Source organism: Xenopus tropicalis, chromosome 6 (assembly GCF_000004195.4).
Source record: "Xenopus tropicalis strain Nigerian chromosome 6, UCB_Xtro_10.0, whole genome shotgun sequence".
Lineage (NCBI taxonomy): Eukaryota > Metazoa > Chordata > Amphibia > Anura > Pipidae > Xenopus > Xenopus tropicalis.
In genome coordinates, this window is record NC_030682.2 from 114,969,144 (window position 1) to 114,991,247 (window position 22,104).

The following is a 22,104-nucleotide window of genomic DNA, read 5'->3' on the forward strand; positions in this document are numbered from 1 at the left end:
GATGAAAGTTGGCAAACTGCTGTGAACTGTGGATCATTACTGCTATAGGGCTGCTGGTACAGAAAGGAAAGGGTGGGAAAATGCAAATACCTCTAGCTGCCAAAATAAAATCATGGATAACACAATGCTTAAAAATTTGGGTCAGGGGTAGCTGCTCAGTATTGTGGATAACATGGCTTGAGACATAAGGGTTCATTGCAGATCGTACTTTGCGCACTACATTCTTCCTTTCCTGTATTACTGCAGGTCTCTGTGTCCTGTTTTTAGCCAGAGACCTTTGCCCCCACCCCATGAATACAGCACTGACTGCCTTAGACAGTACTGTATTGGTGAGGGGTGGGCTGGGGAGGCACTATGCATTATTCAGATGTGCAAGTTATGGAGTGTCAGGAGGTGCAGCCCACAACAGGCCCATGTCCTTACCAACTGCATTTGTGCTCTGTTCTTTCCATGTGAGGAACAGAGCGCAGCTTACCCAGGGCACAAGTGCTTTATTATAAGTAAGTACTAAAGGACACCAGGGCCAGAACTAGGGGTAGGCAGAAGAGGCACCTGTCTAGGTATTAACCACTGGGGTGGGGGGCGCCAGGCAGGTACCTCTCCTGCCTACCCCTAGTCCTGCTCCCTTGTCATTATGCGGCGGGGGAAATGACCCAGGGGCGGGGTGGCCGACTGTGTTGCCTAGGGCGACCGGTTGGTTTTGCCTGCCCCTGAAGGACACCTGTAGATATATGGTTTGCCCCCATATACATTGCCATACAAAACTACAGCTTTTCAGAAATGAAATATAAGTGGTTATTATGGGTAAATAAATATACTGGACAATTTCATTTCACAATATAGTGGGATATAGTATGTTGGCAATGCAATTACGAGCCTTGGACAAATCTAGGCAGGTGGAGAAAGCAGATGCTGTACTACATTTATATTGTTTGTAGCACCTTGATGCTTCATTTATTTTAGTTAATCCCTTGTAGTATCATTTGTGCATGCCCTTATTTAGATTCTTTCAGTAGCAAAAGGAATTTTTCTCTCCTGTTTTATTGCTTTGAGAAAAGGGATTTGAAAGCTTTCATACATGGCACTTTACAACAAATACATCCCACCATAAAATTTAAACATGTAACATTACTGTTTGAAGACTGTTTCAGAAATTCTCTTAAATTAACAAGAGGCATACTACAAATATGTATAAACTAGCATTTTAGCATTGCCATCTCATTTGTAAACTCTGGTTGGCCATATAGGTGCCCTCCAGATGTTGCCGAGCTCCTAGCAATCCACTGACAGCCTAGGGAAGTCAGGGATGCTGGGATTAGTAGTTCAGCAATATCTGGAGGGATGCCAGTTGCCCTTTAATAATTTACACACAGCTAAGGAACAAGTTAGAGTAACCAACCAAAAATGTTTTTTTCAGAAGGTGTAATGTTCCTCTGTGCTACACAGGGTGACTTTGGCTCTCTGCTCTTACAGTAAGGTTAGCTAGCCCTTACTTTGTTAGGAAGCTTATAGCAAACAGTTTGCTAGGTTTCTATTTGTTTATTCTGCAGTATATGTTGCAGCTATGAATCCTCTATCCAATAGGGTCTGTGATTTCTTTGTACAAAGTTTTTATTTGCAGTTATTGATAAGGTTCCTTTTCAGTTAGTAACCGTTGCTGGTGTCAGGTACTACGAAGATTCAGGAGGATGTCAATTAACTGGAGGTAGTTGTTTGTCAATAAACTGCTTGATGTCAGTCATCTCCTGTTACAATAAAAGAACAAAAAAAACAGGTTTTACATTCTAAATAAAAAAAAAAAAAAACTAAATATTTAATTTCTTGAATATCCCAGCTACTTTTTATTCTATATTGTACTCTAACACTACATGATTTGGCATTTTTAGATTTAGAATCGATACATTTTTACTATTCATTCTCCATTATCACTTTTAGTGCTTTAGATCATGCATTTTATGACACTCAAAATGCAGTCTGCATTTGACCAGAACTTCCAGCATGCCAAGGGTTTAACACGTATGCATAAGTACACAGAAAGGCTCTTTTACAAACGCAGGAGCAGTTGATGCTAGCAATCAATTAGCGTTGAACACTCTACTATAAATTAAGCTGCCCATACATTAAAAGATTTAAACCTGCCCTATCGATATCTGCCCAATTTTCACCAGATATCAGATATCAGTCAGGTAGGCCAGTCGGAGTGCCCCAAACACAGGCTGCCGACTAGACAGCTAAAATCTGCCTGTGTATGGCCACCTGTAGAAAATGAAAACGAACATCATACATGTTTCTTCAAGTAACAGCAAAATGTAGCACCTATTACCACCAGAACCACACTTTGCATATTGGTACTTCTATAGAGGATTTTACCAACGCAGTTGACAGTTTTATGGGATCATTGTTTACAGACTATAAGAAAAACTACTATAGAGATATTGTTTTTTGTAGCAAAGCTAAAAACTTTAAGGTTGAGGAGTGAGGGCAACAATAGGTTTATTTATAAAAAAAAAAAAAAAAAAAATACAGCCCCCGCCATTGCTAGGCTGCCTGCACCTGGAGGTTGTGGTTTGCCGCACATGCGCATAATGACCGAGCCTCCCAACAGTGGATATGATTCACCATTCTATGTCACACGCATACGCATAATGAGCAAGTGCATGCGAGTGTCACAATATGGCTGCCTAAACCGGGAGCTCCCTCCTTGCGCTGGTCAGACTTGCTATCGATACACCATCTTTAAATTTAAATCACCACAGTTGTTTGGTCTTAAATAGGTTTATAACCTCTAGTTTATTCTAAGTAAACTCACAAGCACCTAATAAACAAATTAACCATTAACGAGGACTTACACCCTCCTTTCTTCTGAAGCATACCCCTCTCACTATGATCCGCATACCCTACTCAGTTGCAACAGTAATTTAACAAACTGAATCATATCACTGACCACTCACTCACCTGGTTACATGAGCTATGCATTAATCCTGAATAGGTCTTGAAATTGATGTTTACAGGGCTTATTATAGTCTTTAATTTCTCGGAGGTTAGAGTGCCAAACATGAGTGGAACCAGTGGATCACTTTCTCCATGACACTGAAGAACAGCTACATCTTTGTTGGCACTATTAGCAGCAGCCTAGATAGATCAGGATCATTAAAAAAAAAAAAAAAATTTTATCTGCAACATTTTAATAAAGGTATTTTATTTTTCTTTCCAAAAGAGAATTTTCATTAAAAATTAAGAGGTCTGATTTTGGTCTCACACAATTGCACAGCATAGTGTATCTAATTCCTATATAGAGAATGGACATTGCTGGGGTTGGATAGGAGTTGCAGGCTTGTCACTAGAGAATAATATCAAACTTTTATTGACAATGATCTAATTTTTAATTATCATACACAGGGCACTATGAAAAAGTTCTGAATCTGCAAATACATCTTAGTAAGAAATAAATAATAGAATTAAGAGGGCTAGTACCTGAGGAAAGGAAGATCTCAATGGAAGCCAACAGCTTAATGCCACAACACCCGCTAATTTCTGTTGTGTAGTCAGGGCAGTGTACAGTGACAAGGCTCCTCCCTACAAAGAAAATTAATAATTAAGTAAATGCGTTAATGAAGTTTGTGCAAAACAATCACACTATACATTCACTTTACTAGCCAGCATTAATAATGAACTACAGGTACTTCTAAATAATATCATGCACCCTAGAAATGAGGTTTTGGTACGACTTTAAGTTAACAATATAAAGCATATGTAACAAATGGTGAAACAGAGCTAGCCTTGGCCCACCAGAGGGAAATTCAATCATTCTATATTTATTTCATGGGGTATTTAGGGGCATATTTATCAATATCTGAAAGCGAGCGTTCACCCTATGATAGATATGCCTCTAAAATGAATGAAGCGCTGTGTAATTTACTACTAGTGGTTTACTAAACTGTACTTCTATCTATCTTATGTCTGCACGTGCACAAGTTTAATTTACCTTACCTGTGTAATATGACTTCAACAATGATGTTTTTAAAAAGCATTCAGTTCAGACACGTTACCTGAGAGAAGCCTCCCAAGATGATTCTGTTGGAAGGAATGCCATTCTTTATTTCTTGGTCTATTAATGCCTTCACTGGAGAAAAAAAAAAAAAAAAAAAAAGTTTATACGAAAGGATTTCCAATTTCTAACAACACTCTTTTACACCATGCTGTAAGCAAATCAACAGGCCATGGTGCAAATTATGAAAAAACACCACTAGATGGTACAATCTAAACAATTGTACCATCGGCAGTCCTCTATAAAAAAGGTGACAATACATCCTGTGTTTCTTTTGATAAACATGTTGTTTGGGTGTCAGACTTCCTCTCTCAGACAATGCTTTAATTCTTGTGGCCAGAGTCTGCAACAGTTCTCTCTTCTCTCCTGCTTCCCCCTCCCATAAGAATGCTAAGAACTCCCTCCCCCCGGAATGTGTGATCTCAGCTAGACTGCAAACAGAAAGCTATTTAAAATGGCAGCTGCTGTCATATGCAAACAGAGAAAGCTGTTAGGGCTGTTTACTCAGGTATGGCAATGGCTTCTGCAGAATAAATATTCTATTCTAGGTGGCACTAATGTGGCAAATCTATTGGCAGTAAAATGCCAAAATGACTTTCCTTCTTCTTTAAAGGAGACATATACCATTGTTTTTAACTTTATTCTAAATTGTAGCTAGTACTATGAAATTGAATAAAACAACTTTTATTTGTCCCCTATTATTCAAGAACACTATGCAATTGTTGTGAAACTGCTGAAGCCCCTCCTGTTTCCAGGGCTTCCGGCTAGCAGAAACAGGCTGACTGTAGCTGGGGCCGCCAGCTCTGGCTTCTTTCTATAGAGGAGTCGCATCCACTAGGAGAAAGCCTGGGGGTGGAGACATGGGCGGCGATTTTGATGATGTCATTTCGGCAGGCACGTCAGTCACACTTGGGTCCTGCTCTCCTCTGCTGCTCCTGGCCCCGCCCAGCCCTCCCAACTAGCATTGCAGTGCACATTGTGCCAGATTCATTGCCTTTGTGACTCATAAATGCTGCTGTAACTGCCAATCTCTTTATAAAAGAGTCAAATCTTTTTCTAATACTTAGTAAAAGCAATATACAGTACCTAATGCTAACTAAATGTGTAACTGGTAACAGATACACAGGCAGGGGGTTGGGAGGGGTTTTCCCTGCTACAGCAGAGTTCAGCCTGTCAGTCAGTGCTGTGACCATTTCCTGTGGGAGAATGAAGAGACACTCCCATCTCTCATTTCAGTTTAGCTTCAGAGGAGTGAAGATCTCTCTGCAGCTCTGATATAAAAACGATTTTAGCAGGTAAAATGCATTCAGATCATTTTTTTTCTGCAAGATTCCATAGGTTGAGAAAAGATGAATCATATAACTGAATATGAAGGTGATATGAAATGTCTCCTTTAACTCCCTGAATGGGAAAGCACACCACTACAGATCATTAAAAGGAGAACAAAAGCTCAATGAAGAATTAGGCTAGGAATGCTTACTACATGTTATGTCTGTTCATGTTATGTCTGTCTGTTTCTGCTGATTTACAGCCCATGCTCACAATATACGGTATCTATACAAAATACAAACTTCACAATTTCATATTTATAGTAAATGGCGACACAGAAACCAATGCACAGTATATCATAATTGATTAAAGATCAGTACAGCATTAGCTTCTATGACAAAAGTAACTTCACTTTCTGCTAGTGTATTAAAGGAACAGTAACACCAAAAATGAAAGTTTTTTTTAAATCAATTAAAATATAATGTACTGTTGCCCTGCACTGGTAAAAGTTGTGTTTTTGCTAATATAGTTTATATAAATAAGCTGGTGTGTGGCCATGGGGGCAGCCATTCAAGCTGGAAAAATGGAGAAAAGGCACAGGTTACATAGCAGATAACAGTTAACCTTTCGAGAATACAATAGCGTTTTATCGGTTATCTGCTATGTGCCTGTGCCTTTTCTCCTTTGAATGGCTGCCCCCATTGCTACAGAGCAACTTTATTTATATAAGTTTCTGGGGAAAACACCCCAGTTGTACCAGTGCAGGGCAACAGTACATTATATTCTAATTACTTTCATACACTTTCATTTTTTGGCGTTACTGTTCCTTTAATGATTTCCAACAAACCCTAAGCTTAGGTTATCAAAATTAGCCTAGAGAACAATAAGCACTAACAGTGTCACCATGAAAAGACAGCCTAACAAGATCAGAGGATGGGGAGGGTCTATATAAAACTTTGAAGGCATTACTACTATAATACCGGGCTGAACCTTCTGGCTGGAATAGTGAGTTCTATATATAAATACAGCATTTCTAGTCATATTCTTTCTTGTGCTTTGGTTCTCCCATAAGACAAGCAAATATTTCTTCCCAAGGTAAATTGCAAATATCCTCAATGGAATTTTTATTATAAACATTTCAGATTTTAACCTGAAAATGAAATTAAATTCATTTTTTAATCTATATAAATAATGTTGTAATGCATTGAAAAAGCTGAATACCATTTTCTGCAGCTCGCTTAATGCCGGCCTCATCCTCTTGAGCATCTGGAGACAGTCCAATAATATCAAACCTGGACATGATAAATAACTATTAATAAAAATGATACTTAAGCATATAATTTTATTTGCATTCTAATTTACTAATGTTCCCTAATGCAGATGCAGATCTCCCAAGTGAAGAAATACTACTCTTTCAGCGCTTAATGAGTCATGAAGTTAATGCCACAGTGTTTCCAGACAACAGTAAGCTTTCTAGGCTCTGCAGACAATTTAAATTTTTAATTACAAGCCAATTAAATGTTAAATAGAAGATATTGAATGGAAAATATATTTATCTTATCTTCTTAGAGCTTACCAGAGTATATACAAAAAGAGTATATGGGAAATAATCACTAACAAATAGCATTAAAATTGACTTTCTAAATGTGTAACTCATTGTTAATCAAGAATATGGGAATTGTAAATAAAGCCGAGGATGAAATCATTTTGAAGGTTTTGTTTGAGAAGCTAGATACGCTTATTCCAATCAGTGTATATGAGGTAGAAGGGTCTTACAAGCATTTATGATTCAAGGTTCTACTAAGCAATAATGAACATGCAGGAAGTTTGGTTTTGCTCATGAGATGCAGAGAGCACCTTTTTGGTTTTGTACTGTCAAACAGAGCCGCCTCATGGCACTAGCAAATAACCAACCACAGGAACCTTTTCGTGCTTGTGATGCTCTGCAACTTCTTTTGTATTTAAATGTGGCTCAAGAGTAAAAAAGGTTACGTAGTCTGTATTTTGATTTTTTTGTGGCACAATGGTGGCAGGTCTTGCCTACAGAAACTTTTAGTGAGGACCTATAACCTACCTGATCTATGTAAAACTGCTATACACAAAGATTTGCTCATCTGGTGAGGTAGCCAGATGAGCAGATTTTTCCCCGATATGCCCACCCTGAGGTGTTGCTATATAGAATTGATCTGATCATCTGGCCCTCAGGTCAAAATGACTGGACCACATTTATGGAACACAGGCCATCAAGTCAAGGACCACAGCAACAAATGTCCTCTTCGCCCTGTTATTTTTAAATCTTTCTGATCAACATCTGATTCTCGGCCAGATATCAGTTGGGTAGGCCCATCAGAGGGCCCCGTACGCAGCCCAATAAGACGTGGTCCAAAAGCAGCTTTTATCGGCCTCTGTATGGCCACCTTAAGTGGTAAGCTCCACAGATCGATGGGGTAGTCATCATTGCCAACAAAGTGCGACATGCTAGACTCCAAAACCGAAATTTGTGCCATGCACCTTTTGAAGAGCCTAGCATGCCTACCCCTTAGTAACTAATCATCGTCATGGAGGCCTATGTGCATGGGGTCCAGGAAACCCTGTGATGCTTCACTTTTACACAAACTGAATAATGCATAAACAGATCTGTAGCAATCTGTAAACCATTTACAAAGGAACACGATTTTCTGCTAAAATTGCTTGATTGTATGTAAAAATGATAAACTGCACCAATGTTTTGGGCTGCAGTAAATAAACCTACAGTAAATACTTGCTGTCATCTGCCTAGAATGTAGATGAAGTTTGCTTTCTTGTGTATTTTATTAAACAGAAATATTCAGTAAGAAAAATAAGACTATCAACAACTTGATAGATGTTGATAGTGGTGATAAGTGTTAATGATAGCCATAGGCTCTGGCTGCTACAGATAGCGCCACTACATCACAGCACGTATACAGTTGCGGAAGTATGTACATGAAGTAGATGTATGCATCTGTACATCAAGTGGCTGTTGAGCAGGGCACGCAAACATGTATAAAGCCATTTGCACAAACATTTTTGTAGGTATTATATGCATATTATCACAATTACCGCAGTTATCAGCGATTCACAACTATGCGCCTGTCTATATTTGCAGCAATGCAGATACATGGGCATGCTCCTCAGCTCTGTAGCAAGAGCTCAAAGTATGTTAAGTCCTCCAGCAACAAAGTGTCAGAAGCACACTGGCTCATATTGTATTACTTTAGGGAAAGACATACAAACAGTGACAAAAGAAACGTTATGTTCTTCTACAATTACAAAGTGAAGATCCTCACAGGAATGACCTTTTCATGTCTTTAAGATGGAGAGGTGGGGTAGGGATGCAAACAGCATAACCTCTGGACTATACGGACGCAAAGGCTAGAAAAAAGTGGGAAGCCTTAGAATAAACAAATTGTGCAACTCACTGGAAATTTGTATGTGATTAGTTACTACTTATTACAGAGCATTAGTAATTTTTTTTATATACAGAATTGCAATCATTTTCTCTATACAGGTATGGGACCTGTTATCCAGAATGCTCAGATCTGGGATCTTTCCATAGTTTAGACCACCATACTTTAAAGGACAAGTAAACCCTACATTTTCTAATAGAAGTTGGGTACATTTCCCCCACCCACACCACATAATTTGTAGTGCATATATCCCCTCTGTTAGCCAGCACCATCACATTTTTCCAAAACAAATAGCTGCTGTCACCTGGCGGCCATTTTCCCTCTGACATAATCAGTGACATTTACATCTGCATCACAAGTGTGCTGTAAAGTTCATGCAATGAAGAATGCAAGCTTACACAGGCAGAACTTATTTGATAAAAAGTTCTACTTCAGTTAAAGTGGACCTGTCACCCAGACATAAAAAGCTGTATAATAGAAGTCCTTTTCAAATTAAACATGAAACCCAAAATATTTTTTTATTACCACATCCATACCTATTATAAAAGCATTTTAAAATCCCAGCTGTCAATCATATAATGCCTGCCCCGAGGTGGGGCAAACAGTTACTTTCACTTTCAATTCAGAACTTCTTAGATGTTGCTGCTCTCCCACATTGCCCCTCCCTCCTCACCATCTAATTGTGTAACCAGTGCATAGGCATGGGCATCAGGTCCCCCCATACTGGCACAGAAACAAGATTTCGGCAGGATGCAATGCCTGCTTTGATAACAGTGTCCACAAAATGGCCCCTGCCTGCTTGCTGCAATTGTGAATTCCAAGGCTGAAGGAAAAAAAGATTAAAATAATTTATATAGTGTAAGTAAAGTTTATTTTGCTTGCCAAACACAATAGAAAACAATTTGAAATTATTTCTTAAGGTGACAGGTCCGCTTTAAGCACTATTGTGGATAGGCTGAGCTCAAGTCTGCTAAAAAATCATTTAAACATTAATTAAACCCAATAGGATTGTTTTGCTTCTAGTAAGGATTAATTATCTCTTATCTGAGATCATGTACAAGGTACTGTTTTATTATTACAGAGAAAGAGGAAAACATTTTAAAAAATTGGAATTATTTGCTTATAATAGAATCTATGGGAGATGATTCTTCTTTAATGCAGAACTTTCTAGGTAACCGAGTTTGTGGATAACAGATCCCATACCTGTATATGTATATCAGAGTTCTAGAGTTTGCACTGTTTTTACAACAAAGGAAATATCTGTGGTAGGAGAGCTGTTGTCCTGGCATATGGCAACACCTGCTAAGCTAGCCAAGAAAAAGGATCATGAATACTTGGCCTACATTTCGGGAGAGGAGCTGAAAAACAAAGCTCTCTACTTGGCTGCAAAATTTTCGGTGTTATGTGATGTCCTGATCACATTGTGGTGATGCGGAACTGAACTGACACTTTACCAGTACAGCCAAATTTATAAATATGATTAGCACACAGTTATCTCCTAAATTCAAGAAATGAAACTAAGTACCCTGGCACTTTTAGTGCAACTTGGTCTTGACAAAATGAAAAATGTTAAGGTGGATATGAAAAGCATGAGAGAAGAGAAGGTGAAACAAATCTGTAACAGGAGTCAACCACAAAGAAGCAGGTAAAATAGGAAGTATAGGAAGGAACTAAAGGGATAGTAATCTAAGAAGTGAAAGTCAATGAGTCCAGTTAAAGGCAAAGAAAGAAAGGATGCTGTATGACAAGAAAAGCCCAATTTACTGGGGGTGCCAATCAGTATGCCCCCCACCCCCATTAATTTCAACTGCTAAGTATATTTCTGGCAGAAAGCAAGTGGAATAGCATAGTGCTTAATAAGAAAACTAAGTTATAAAAGTAACTATAAAAAGCTTTGGAATCACTATTTATGTGCCACAGTCAATGACCTAAACAAACAGAAAGGATTTTCAGATGCAGGTTGGAGAACAGAATAATAGGACAGCCGATAATCAATAAACATGAAGATCAGTTAGGAGATGTCTGAAAACCACACTAATGTTGTATTTGTAGTTGGATTGATTCATGGCCAATCTTCTTGGAATACACCAGGCCATGATTCACCCTTAAATGAAATAAATACAACACTACAGCCTTTGTCATAAAATACTTCATCCAGTGACACAAAGTGTGACAAACCACCAACAAACTAAATAATTTCTAATGATTATTAAATCTTCACTAAATACAATAAGGATGATGTACACTAATAGCATACAGGAGTACTTACCAGGAAGGCATAGCCATATTCATGTTCAACGAAACTGGCATTATGGGCCTGAAATTACAATAATAGTGGTGAATATACGGACAAGATAAGGTAGCATATCTCCAAAATCCGATCATTTATCACCCAAGATGCTGCTAAAATTCTTATTCACTCTCTTATAATATCTCGCCTGGACTACTGTAACTCCCTATTAATTGGCCTTCCCCTCCAAAGACTGTCCCCTCTCCAGTCCATAATGAATACTGCTGCCAGGCTCATACACCTCTCCAACCGCTCCTGCTCTGCCGTGCCGCTCTGCCAATCCCTGCACTGGCTTCCCCTACCATCCAGGATAAAATTCAAGCTATTGACCCTCACATTTAAAGCAGTCCATAACTCTGCCCCACCCTACATCTCTGAACTCATCTCTAGGTACCATCCAACCCGCTTGTTACGCTCCTCTACTGACCTGCTCCTCAACTCTTCTCTCATTCCCTCCTCACACGCTCGCATTCAAGACTTTGCAAGGGCTGCCCCCCTTCTCTGGAATTCACTCCCACAAACTGTCAGACTTTCTCCCAATCTCTCTGCCTTCAAGAAATCTCTAAAAACACATTTATTTAGAGAGGCTTACCCTAATCTAGTTTAGCAATACCCTGTGCCCCACCTCACAACTCTGGTCATGCCCATTCCCACACCTTGTGTCTCAACCCTTTCTCCTTGTAGATTGTAAGCTCTTTTGGGCAGGGCCCTCTTCACCCCTTGTATCGGTTATTGGTTGCTTTATATGTTACTCTGTATGTCCAATGTATGTAACCCACTTATTGTACAGCGCTGCGGAATATGTTGGCGCTTTATAAATAAATGTTAATGTAATGTAATGTAATGTAGCATTATTAAAAGACAAACTATGTTTTTGAAAAATCAAACAAAATCTGAGAAAGCCAAGATAGAGCAATTAGGTCAGTGGAATAAACAATTCATGCGCCTGGTGTCAATAGAGAAAGCCCTTCCATGCTTTTATATCTCCCTACCAGCAATTATATTGGTGGCACAGCTGGCCATACATGTACACATACTGAACAGGGCTTACACTTTTGTGTCTATTATTGATCACAAAAATCAGTTTTTATTCCTTGAGCTAAACAGGACGCACAGGGAAAGTGAAACTACTCCATGCTTGGTTCATGATATTTAGATTAAAAGAGCATTTATAATCCTCCTACATTACGGACTGCTTCTTACAAAACAACCACAACAAAAGGTGAAGGATTGGGGTTATACATTTGTAATCTAATGATCTATATTGCAAGTTACAAACATGGAGTAGCTTCAATTCCAATTTGTCTTGTTTTTCTCAAGAAATGATTAAAACATGGACAAAAAGTGCAAAACCTATTCAGGAGCGCTTGCTCCTTTTCACTTCCTCATCTGCCAGCACACAACTATGAGCAACATTTATGTTCAGCAGAAGCCCTATTCATTTAACTCATAACAAACAAAGAGTACACACTAGCACTTTAGGGTTATATTGCCTTAACATAATTGACCCCATTTCAATAATAACATGTAATTTTCAACAAAGCCATAATACTGCTGTGATTTTTTTTCCCAGGAAAGAAATACAAAATAGTCACACAAGTACCAAAAAAATGCACTTTGACCCAAATACCCAAATGTAGCGGTTACTTTGCTTTACTTAATCAAGCTTTAGGTTTTCAGGAATAAGAAATGTTTTTTTATTTTGACAGTACTATTTCCATAGCAGGTAGAAAAACAAAACAAACTTACGCGTGTGGACAGATGTACTTTACATGTGGACTCTTGATACTTGCCATTGCTTCTGCCCAGCCATGCCTGTGGGGTGTAAAGTACATTCATAGCATTATAATACACAGACTTCGCCTGAAACCTTTTGCATAAAGGACATTTTTCATGCAAGTCCATCGGGAACACAAAGTAGCATCGGCCGCATGTTTCACAGCATTCCTTTCAAAGGTTAGGAATTTGGAAATGCCAAATGCTTTAAGGGTAAAATAATCCACTAACAACAAAGACATATGCCTTCAAGTTGTCCCCAGAATGCCATATCCTCTTTACTGCTGCTGTTTTGCGCCCGATGCAACGGCAGTCAGCCCCACTCCCATTACCCTGTAAAATTAGCTTCAGCAGTACCCAATATATAGCCCTCTATCCACTATATACCAGTCCTGCATATACTGTATTTAATCAATCAATACTTCAGCAGTATATTAGACGTATTATGTAATATGCACTCAAGTGTGAAACATACATACCCGGTATCTCCAAGCCCATGTAGGAATATAACCTAAAAAAAAAAAAAAAAAAAATTTCAAAATTAGAGTCAAAATTAGATCTAATTCAAGGGTTATAGGCAGAACCTCACCATTAAATAATGTAATTAAACCACAATGTTTAGCAAACAGTGAAAACTGGTTTTGTTGTTATTAACACACAATTACACCATGCCCCTTTTTTTATATAAATAAAGCTACTTTGTTCAGTTTCTCCAATATCCATTGGTTGTATAAAGACAATACCCAGTGATGCCTGATGAAAATTCAATTATTTATCTTGGAAGTCTTTAACAGGGTCTCATACACCAAACAATCCCATGTACACTAATGTTTTCCAGTCTATACTCATTTAGCCTTATCTAGAATGACTTACCAGCTAGTTGTCAGAGATCCAAATAATTTACCCAGATAAGACTAAAACGGAGCCACTGCAAGATTCGAACTATTTCAAGATATCTAGATATGCTTTTGTCTGGAAGATTCATTGAGCAGAAAGAATTTAACGAAAACAGGGCTGGCACAACTGTAGTGATGGTGATAGCACCATTAGTGATCTTAGTTGACTTGGTAGAGAACCCTACCCGCGCGCTTTCAGTATTCAGTTCATATTTATTTATACACATTGATTTCCTTTATTTTAGTAGTTACCTGGCAATACATGTAGTATCACTACTTTATTAGTGTTTTGTGTATGATCTATCCCAGGAATGTCGCAAAGGCAGAAGTAATATTCTGTTTTGCTGAACAGAGGAACTTCATTCTCTACTAATTTTGTAAAGATCCAGAAGCCCAGCGCCGTTTACCTTATTTGAGATAGAAATCCTAATTTGTATAGCTCAGACACTGCAAGAGCAGGGATGCCCTAAATGACAGGTGTTTGAGTCTCCCACCTGTTTGAATGTATGAGATGGTTTCAATGATAAGATGGGAGTGGACAAATGTCAAAAAAGTAGCTGACTACTGATGCATCTGGCATAGATAAGGTTCTTTAGATGCACCAACAAGGGCTATTTCCTGTATTTATTACACTGCACAGACTTGCGATTTGAATAACACAGTTTAATTACTGGTTATCTAAAACAATTTTCACTTAATAAGTCATTTTAATTCTTCACTTAATAATTTGCAAGTTCATTTAAAAAATTCAATAAGGAGAATTTGAATGAAAAGTATATGCAAGTTATGATATGCAATTGGTGCAGTCAAATCTTCTTGGGAGGACTTTGATTTTCAAACAATTAGAAATTCAGTGCTTCCCTAAGATTCAGTTATCTGGACTCTGCTGCAATATAAGCTAAATATTTCAACTTACATTGGGCTTGATAGTCATTCAGGAAGTGCTGAATTGCATTGCAGCCCGACCAGACCACTTAATGCCTGTATTTATGACATGATAAGTAAGGCCAGCAGATATTTATGAGGAGGCAACATATTCTGTAGCACTGTACAATAAAATGATGTATACGTAAAACATACGTAAATAAAAATACACACAACATGGATGGTATCATGCAGTGTGATGCTGGAGGCAATAAGTTCTTTGGACAATATAAAACACTCAGCTCTAAGAATTCATACATCCAGCCTTCTTAGCCCACTGGTCATTTTATACAATTTTACTGACTGAATGTAGAATTGTAGCCAGAGAGCTCTCCTACACATCAAGGAACCCATTTGTGACACAAGAACCTATTATGATTGTACTTCCTCTCTGGAGCAAGAAATGCTAGCATTAGGCTGACACTTCGATTTTACAGAAAGCATGGGAGTGGGTTTCATTCTATAACCTTGCGTTATGCATTGAATTCAACCAGGATATTACAGAAAGGCCATTCAATTTATTGTCTAATACAACTGCCATACCTTTAACCCCGTTTTATATATTATGGGCTAAGTAACATTTGAAAACAATAGAGTCTGACAACTAAGGTCATACTGCAACATTGCACTAACAATTAAGTAATTTAACCCATATGCAGAGGATGCTCACATATTCCTATTAATAGATATTCTCCTCTGTTTTCATATACAAATGTGCTCTAACATTTGGGTTATTTTTGGCTCAGCTACTCTGTAAAGCTCGGCATACATGTATCAATAACATTGTAGGAAAGGATTCATAAATTTTCTGTACATATAGGTTTGCCAGACCATTCCAATTGATATCTATTTACCATGGTTATTGTTTGGTACGGAAGTCGGGCAGGTCCTAAACTTGAATCTGCCAATAAGAACGTTTAAAGGAGCCACAGCTGTTCTGTTTGTTCCATGAACAGAACAATTCAAAGCTGGCCCCTCATGTGGCCTGCAAGGGAATCGTTCTTAAGCCCCAACATAGTTATCTGCTGGTTGCTACTTTCCCTCACTTAAAACACAGAGAAGTGCATCACACAATGAATGCTAACCCTCAAACTACCACTAATAACTTCCAGGTTAGACAATAATCCATTATGTATGTACCTGTAAGTGTCCTCAGGCTATTGGACTTGCAGTTCAGAATGTTCAACTCCAATACCATGAGAAGTCATGGTTTGGACTAATTATGCTTGCAAGTGTCACCTTGTTGTCTGTACTTTTATGTGTTTACCTTTTCAGTGTAAGCCACTACGGAATATTGGCATTTTATAAATACTTAATATTGCAATAAAGAACTTGAATTCAGATGCAAAAACCCCTCCGTAACTCCAGGGTAGAGAAACAGCAAGTTCTTCTCTAAATGTACCAAGATATAAAGCATCATTGAACTAAATGTATGGTTGTTCTATCATTAGAAATGTTTTAATTTCTCTCAGCCAGCTGTTATACGTCATAGCCAAATCATTGGACAGTGCTCTGGAATGTGTTAGAGCTTTATAATTTTTTTCCTAGGCTAGGAAATAATTTTAAAGACAATACAGTATAACCCTATACTATTCATGTCTAAGCAAAGAACCTTTTTGAGGTTAGCATCCATTTAGTAATAATAATTACACTAAACAACAATTTAGCTTGTCCTCTCTTGTATTTTCTTTGTCCTTCAAGCTCTCCATTATATTTCTCCTTGCTTCAAAGGCAAACTAGGATCGCACAAATCAGTAAAAGATACATGAGCCAAGTTGTCCTAAAATCCTACACCCACCCAGAACCCAGATTCCCCCAATACAAATGGGACTCAAGAAAGAAAATGTAAAAAAGAAAAAAATTAGGTTATGGGGCACATTTATCAAACTACAATTTTTTGCAATTAAAAAGACGATTGGAAAAAATTTGTGTCATGGTTGTTAGGAAAATATTGTGGTGCGATCCAAAAGTTGCAAAATTTTCATATCCGAACAACTGTAAACGGCGCAAAAACCTTTCTGACTTTGAACCTTCAATGCATGATTTTGGAAGCCTTCTATATCAGGGGTCCCCAACCACCGGGCCGGGGACCAGTGCTGGGCTGTGCTGAAGTGGGCCACCTCTGTTCCCAATTACCTGTGATCCCATATCCCCGATGTGTTACACAGCTATGACAACAGCTATGCTAAGCCCAGGAAGTATTCTACTGATCACGACAAGGACCACAGTACTTAAAGCTCCATACTAAGTGGCAGGGGATGTCAACACTTAGGTGGGAGTAAGAAGAGCAAGGGGGCTGGGCACATCTAGTTGCAGGGAAACAAGCTCAGGTCTCCCACTGATTTTGTATGATGAGCTGTATTATATTTTAAAATGAAATAACAATAATCATAAAAATATAAAATGTAATAATTACTTTTACTTTTGCACTAGTTGCGCCACCCCCCCACCCTTGGAAAAATTGACTTGCTTGAAATCGGTCCGTGGTACAAAAAAGGTTGGGGACCACTGTTCTATAGGTCTCAATGGCACTCTGCAGCTCCAACCTGGCCAAAAGAAAGTCACGATACCAAAGCAGTCGTTGTGACACATGCGATTTTGTCACACAAATTGACGCAAAGCACGAAAAAGGTGCGTATTTTAATGAAAATATTGTGGAAATTACGCAAAAATCAGAAAAAAAAAAATCTATAAATCAGAAAAAATAAAAATTTTTCCCATTCGGACTCGATCTACTTTGATAAATGTGCCCCTAAATGCTACCATGGGCAACTAACTGCTCCAAAATGCCTTCCCACCAGTACAAATAGGAATCACTGGTGGAAAGGCCTTCGCATCACTTCAGTTTTCCGAAGTATCGCAAAGTTTTCTCCTGCAGGCAACTTCCCGACTCCTATTGTTGCCAGTGGAAAAGCATTTCAGAGCAGTTAGTTGCCCGCAATAGCAGAGATCCATTGTGGGTGACTAACATGCTCCATGGGACATCGGCCTAACAGTCTGCAAAAACAATCCGAAAAAATAAGTAACATTTCATATTCGACAATTTGTTTTCCATGATTAAATGAATGGAAGTCATATCTTAAACTTTGCTTGCTATTTACAACCCAGATTAATGAATCAGCAGGCGTGCTAGAACTCAGTGCTGCTGTGCTTAAACATCCCAAAAGAAGAATGGTGTTCGCCACTTGAAAGCAGTCAAACACATTCTGTGTAAAATATACGTGATAAAAAAACTGCTGGATTACAAACACATTGGAAGGTGAATGAAAACCATTTGTGGCTGGTACTTGCCAACCACTGCAAAACAAGCAGACAAGCACTTCCATACCGTGACACTGTAGTTCTTCTTTCTTGGAATCAACCACAATACCGCTATGCAGAAACTGCTGACTGGGCAATACAGACTTATCCTATTTATATTGCCAAAAGCATTCACCGGTCATACCTTACAATGCTGTCTGTCAGTGACCTTGCCATGAGTTTGAGAGATTCTTGCTCTATATGTTGTATTAAAGCTACAAAGTAAAGGTCCCTTGGACCGATTCGGCAGCTAATCGGCCCGTGTATGGGCAGAACAGAGCGGACTGGCCGACCGAGATCTGGCCTGAAATTGGCCAGATCTCGATCGGCCAGGTTAGAAAATCCAGTTGGATCGGGGACCGCATCGGCTCGTTGATGCGGTCCCCGAACCGACTGTCCCATAACCTCAAATGTAATCCGATCGTTTGGCCCTATTATTTTTTTTTTTAAGTCCCTTGCTACCCGATATCGCCCACCCGTAGGTGGGAATATGGGGTGAAGATCCGCTCGCTTGGCGACATCGCCAAGACATCAGTGGTCAGCAGTGAGCCCCATAAATGGGCCAGTAAGCAGCAGATTTGGTCTGGAGGGAGCAAGTCAGCAGATTTTATCTGTTCAAGTATGGTCACCTTAACTAGTCTTTAGTCTTAGGGGCATATTTATTATTCTGGGTAAAAAACGGCTAGAAAATTTGTCACACATCGCCAGTGTAAAATTGTTGTAATTTTTTACGTGGTTTTTCTTCCACCGGAACTACCAGCCACCCTTTGGGGAGGGGGAGAAAGAAATAAAAGCACTGCAGAATGCTTCATGTACCTGTGTTGTTCAAATAGGCCGCCCACTTCAAACCACACCCATGTTATTACAAGAGCTTTTAAGACCATATCCACACTAATGGTGGTAGCACAGCAAAAACACAAACGGTTGGTGCTCACTGTGGGGATTATCACCCTTCATTCATAGGTGAAAGAATTATATTAAGTCACATAATTACACAACTTAGGGACCATTTCATGACTATTTCCAACTGCTAACAAACCCCTAGAACAAACCCCTGCCAGGTTCACCTCCCACAGGCAGAGTATGGCACATATAGGCAGCATATGGCAGGTAGAGTATGGCACACACAGGCAGCATAGGGCAGGCCGTACATACAGAAACACAATGCTGGCATGGAGGTGTGAACAGGTGAACAAGGTGGGTGCTTATGGTCTGAGGGGTGAACAATGTGTGAACAACATAGGGGCTCAAAAGTGTTACCAGTACATGCATAAACAATACAGGGGTTTACAGCCTGAGGTGTGACCAATGCAGGGAGCCAGTTAAACTCAGTACTGATACCATTTAAAGCTTACACAAAGGTAACCAGCCACCATGTGATGGGATAGTATTGCTACAAGCATCACAGACATGGTTGCAGCCTCCTTTTTTCAATCATGCCCTACCTGTTATATATTTATTTTACAAATCTAAAATCCATATTCCAGCCTGCTGTGCCACCCCATTTCCAGAGCCTCTTTGATCTCTTACCTCACTGCTTAATTTTTGCTAGATAAGTTTACTGGCCAGAACAGCTCCATATCTTCACGTGCTGCCTGCCTTGGTAAATTTTTATATAGATAAATGAACACTTTGGTTTAACATTTACTATGTGCACATAATTCTTAAGGAGTGATCAAGATGTGGACCCTTTTCCCTCAGTAAACTCCTGCATGCTCAGCAACACAGACAAGCCAGTAGGAAAGAGTTCAACAAGGGCTTTGTAAACAGGGACTGTAATAGTAAATCTTTGTGCAAGGGGACATAATACAGGCAAGGAGCTGCAAACAACAAACAGAAGCAGTAAGCTCAATAAAAGGACATAAACTGTTGTGAGCAGTCAATATAATGGTAGCAGACTTCCGGGAATGATTCAAAGGACACACCCCCTGCTCATTTTCTTTTACAGGCAGTATGCTGGGCAGCTATCCAAACTGCTCCAGGTTTAGAGCTATTATTAAGGTAAAGCTTTGTTTTTTAAACTTGTATTAAGCAATAAACAGGTGTATGTTAATAGTGCAATATATGAGATTTTTCTCAGGCTTTCTGATGTTCCCATTAAAAAAAACGTATAGTATGATATAAATATCATCATACTGGTATAGAAAGCTAATTCTATCCTCTTAAGTGTGTAACTATATAAAGTGAACCCAGCTACAATCTAGCAGCAGCAGTATTTTGCTTGTGACCTTGGGATAGTATCCTTAGTGGCTTTACTTGCACTCAGACAATAAGTCATGAAGTACAAACTCTGCACTGCAGACACTGGGAACCTGACACGCTCTAGGCACAGCCCTAAGTGCACTTGCAGCTGTACAGGCAATAGAGGACACTTGACAAGACCGATAATTATTTAGTTAATGGCTATGAAGGATTAAATGCTTTGTTCGGTGTACCTCACAATTCCTAATTTCCCATCAACCCTTAATCGAGACATATCTGGCTCACATTCCCTGATCCTATCAGTTGGCACAAAGCCCAATTGTATTAAATATCTTCAGACCGTGCCCCACCCTCCCCTAAAATTCCTAAATTTGCAGATTGTAAGCTCTGATGACCAGGGCTACCTCCACTTTTAGATTATTATAATACTGCTATACATCCAATAGTGGGATAATAGCACTGCAGCTTGTACATATGTATTTGTTATGTATTCCACACAGGGTGGCATGGCTCTGTCTGGGCATCCTGCAGCCCTCTGGCATTTTTATTCAACCTTCAATTCTCAATTCCACACCCCCAGACAGACTTGTACAGCAGGCAGGGTGGATGCTGGGAACTGAAGTCTAATAACTGGAAGGCTACAAGTTGGACAGCCCTAGTATTTGTGCCTAAAGTGTGTCTATTTCAGACAGCACCGAGACATACCTTTTGCACAGTTGCTTTACATCCAGTATAGGGCTGGGCTCTACTGTGTACTTTTAAACATGTCCGTGATTGTGGCAGAAGCTAGAGACTGAGTTATTACGGGCAGTTTTACCCCGCACAACTCCAAAACTTGCATAACCCCCCCCCCAAAAAAATGGACTGATCCGTGGAGTTGGAGATCTTTTCCACCTCCCCGAGTGCGAGTAATGGGGACTCCCCCCCAGTAGTAGCAGTGAATACACATGGCACAGACACCCAGGATGTTCGCATGGGAGAGTTCAAATGACTCACCGCGGCCGTGGCTTTCCTGGCGGCGGGCACGATAGCAGGCAAGGGTGCGGACATGGTGTTCCCGCACATACACCAAGTATGCCCAGCTTGTTCCTATTGGGGCTCCGGGTAGCTTGAACTGTAACGGGCTCACGGGGACGCGCACCGATACAACCCTTTAGTTCCCCCCTACACGCGTTCCCGAGAAATGCTGGGCGTGCCTGAGCGAAACGTCACAACCTGAAACGCCTGCAGCCAATCACTAACTTAGGAAAGCAGAGAAGTGGGACGTAAGATTAAAGGGAGCTGAGGTGACGCCACGGCTCAGTTACTCACTGATTGAGGAAGAAGGGCCTGTGGGCGGGGCTACATTGAGGCCGGATTCATTCTATTTGTATTGGGAGCCGGGGTGCTTTGCTGAGTCACAAAGTACGCACAGCTGGAAGCAGGGGGCTCTGCTCGGCACTAGTGTGGGGGGGGGGGCTGGCTGCTCCCCCTGGTGGGGTATTTCCTTGTAACGCCCATTGATAGGATATCGCTGCTTGTGTGCGGAGCTGCATTTGCAGTTTTTAAAGAAAGTTGCTCGCTCTAAAATGATCTTTTTGTATGGGAACGAGGGCAGGGTGCTCAGACAATTCGCAATTGGTTCTTATTTTTTTAATTTGAGATTTTTGAATTTATATCTTTTTTTGTTTTGCAATTCCCAGCCTTGGAATTGGAACGATCTGGTTGCTACGGACTAGTTACCGTAGCTACCAGGTAGCAGTTTTGAAACAAATAGTAGAGGCCCTGAAATGAAAAAAAGTGCAACAATAAATACTGAACCCTTAAAGTCAATCTGTGTTTTGGTTGCCAGGGTCAGTGACCTCCAACAACCAGACAGCATTCTCGGCTTCAAGGTTTGAAAACACCAGAAAAGGAAGGATATACATTTGAAAACCATGCAAAGAATTAATGACGACCAACTGAAAATTTGTAGGGGGGGGGGCAACTACA

General features: G+C 39.7%; 1 protein-coding gene across 1 annotated transcript; it reads right to left on the minus strand.

Annotated features, from left to right (window-relative positions):
• Positions 1-1,023: 1,023 nt before the first annotated feature.
• Positions 1,024-21,255, minus strand: lypla1 (lysophospholipase 1). The gene is given in 9 exon segments (NM_001005699.1): positions 1,024-1,745; positions 2,956-3,132; positions 3,475-3,576; positions 4,050-4,123; positions 6,539-6,609; positions 11,015-11,062; positions 12,785-12,850; positions 13,291-13,322; positions 21,130-21,255. Coding segments are annotated over 9 exon segments (693 nt in total). The 5' UTR covers positions 21,199-21,255; the 3' UTR covers positions 1,024-1,691.
• Positions 21,256-22,104: the final 849 nt, after the last annotated feature.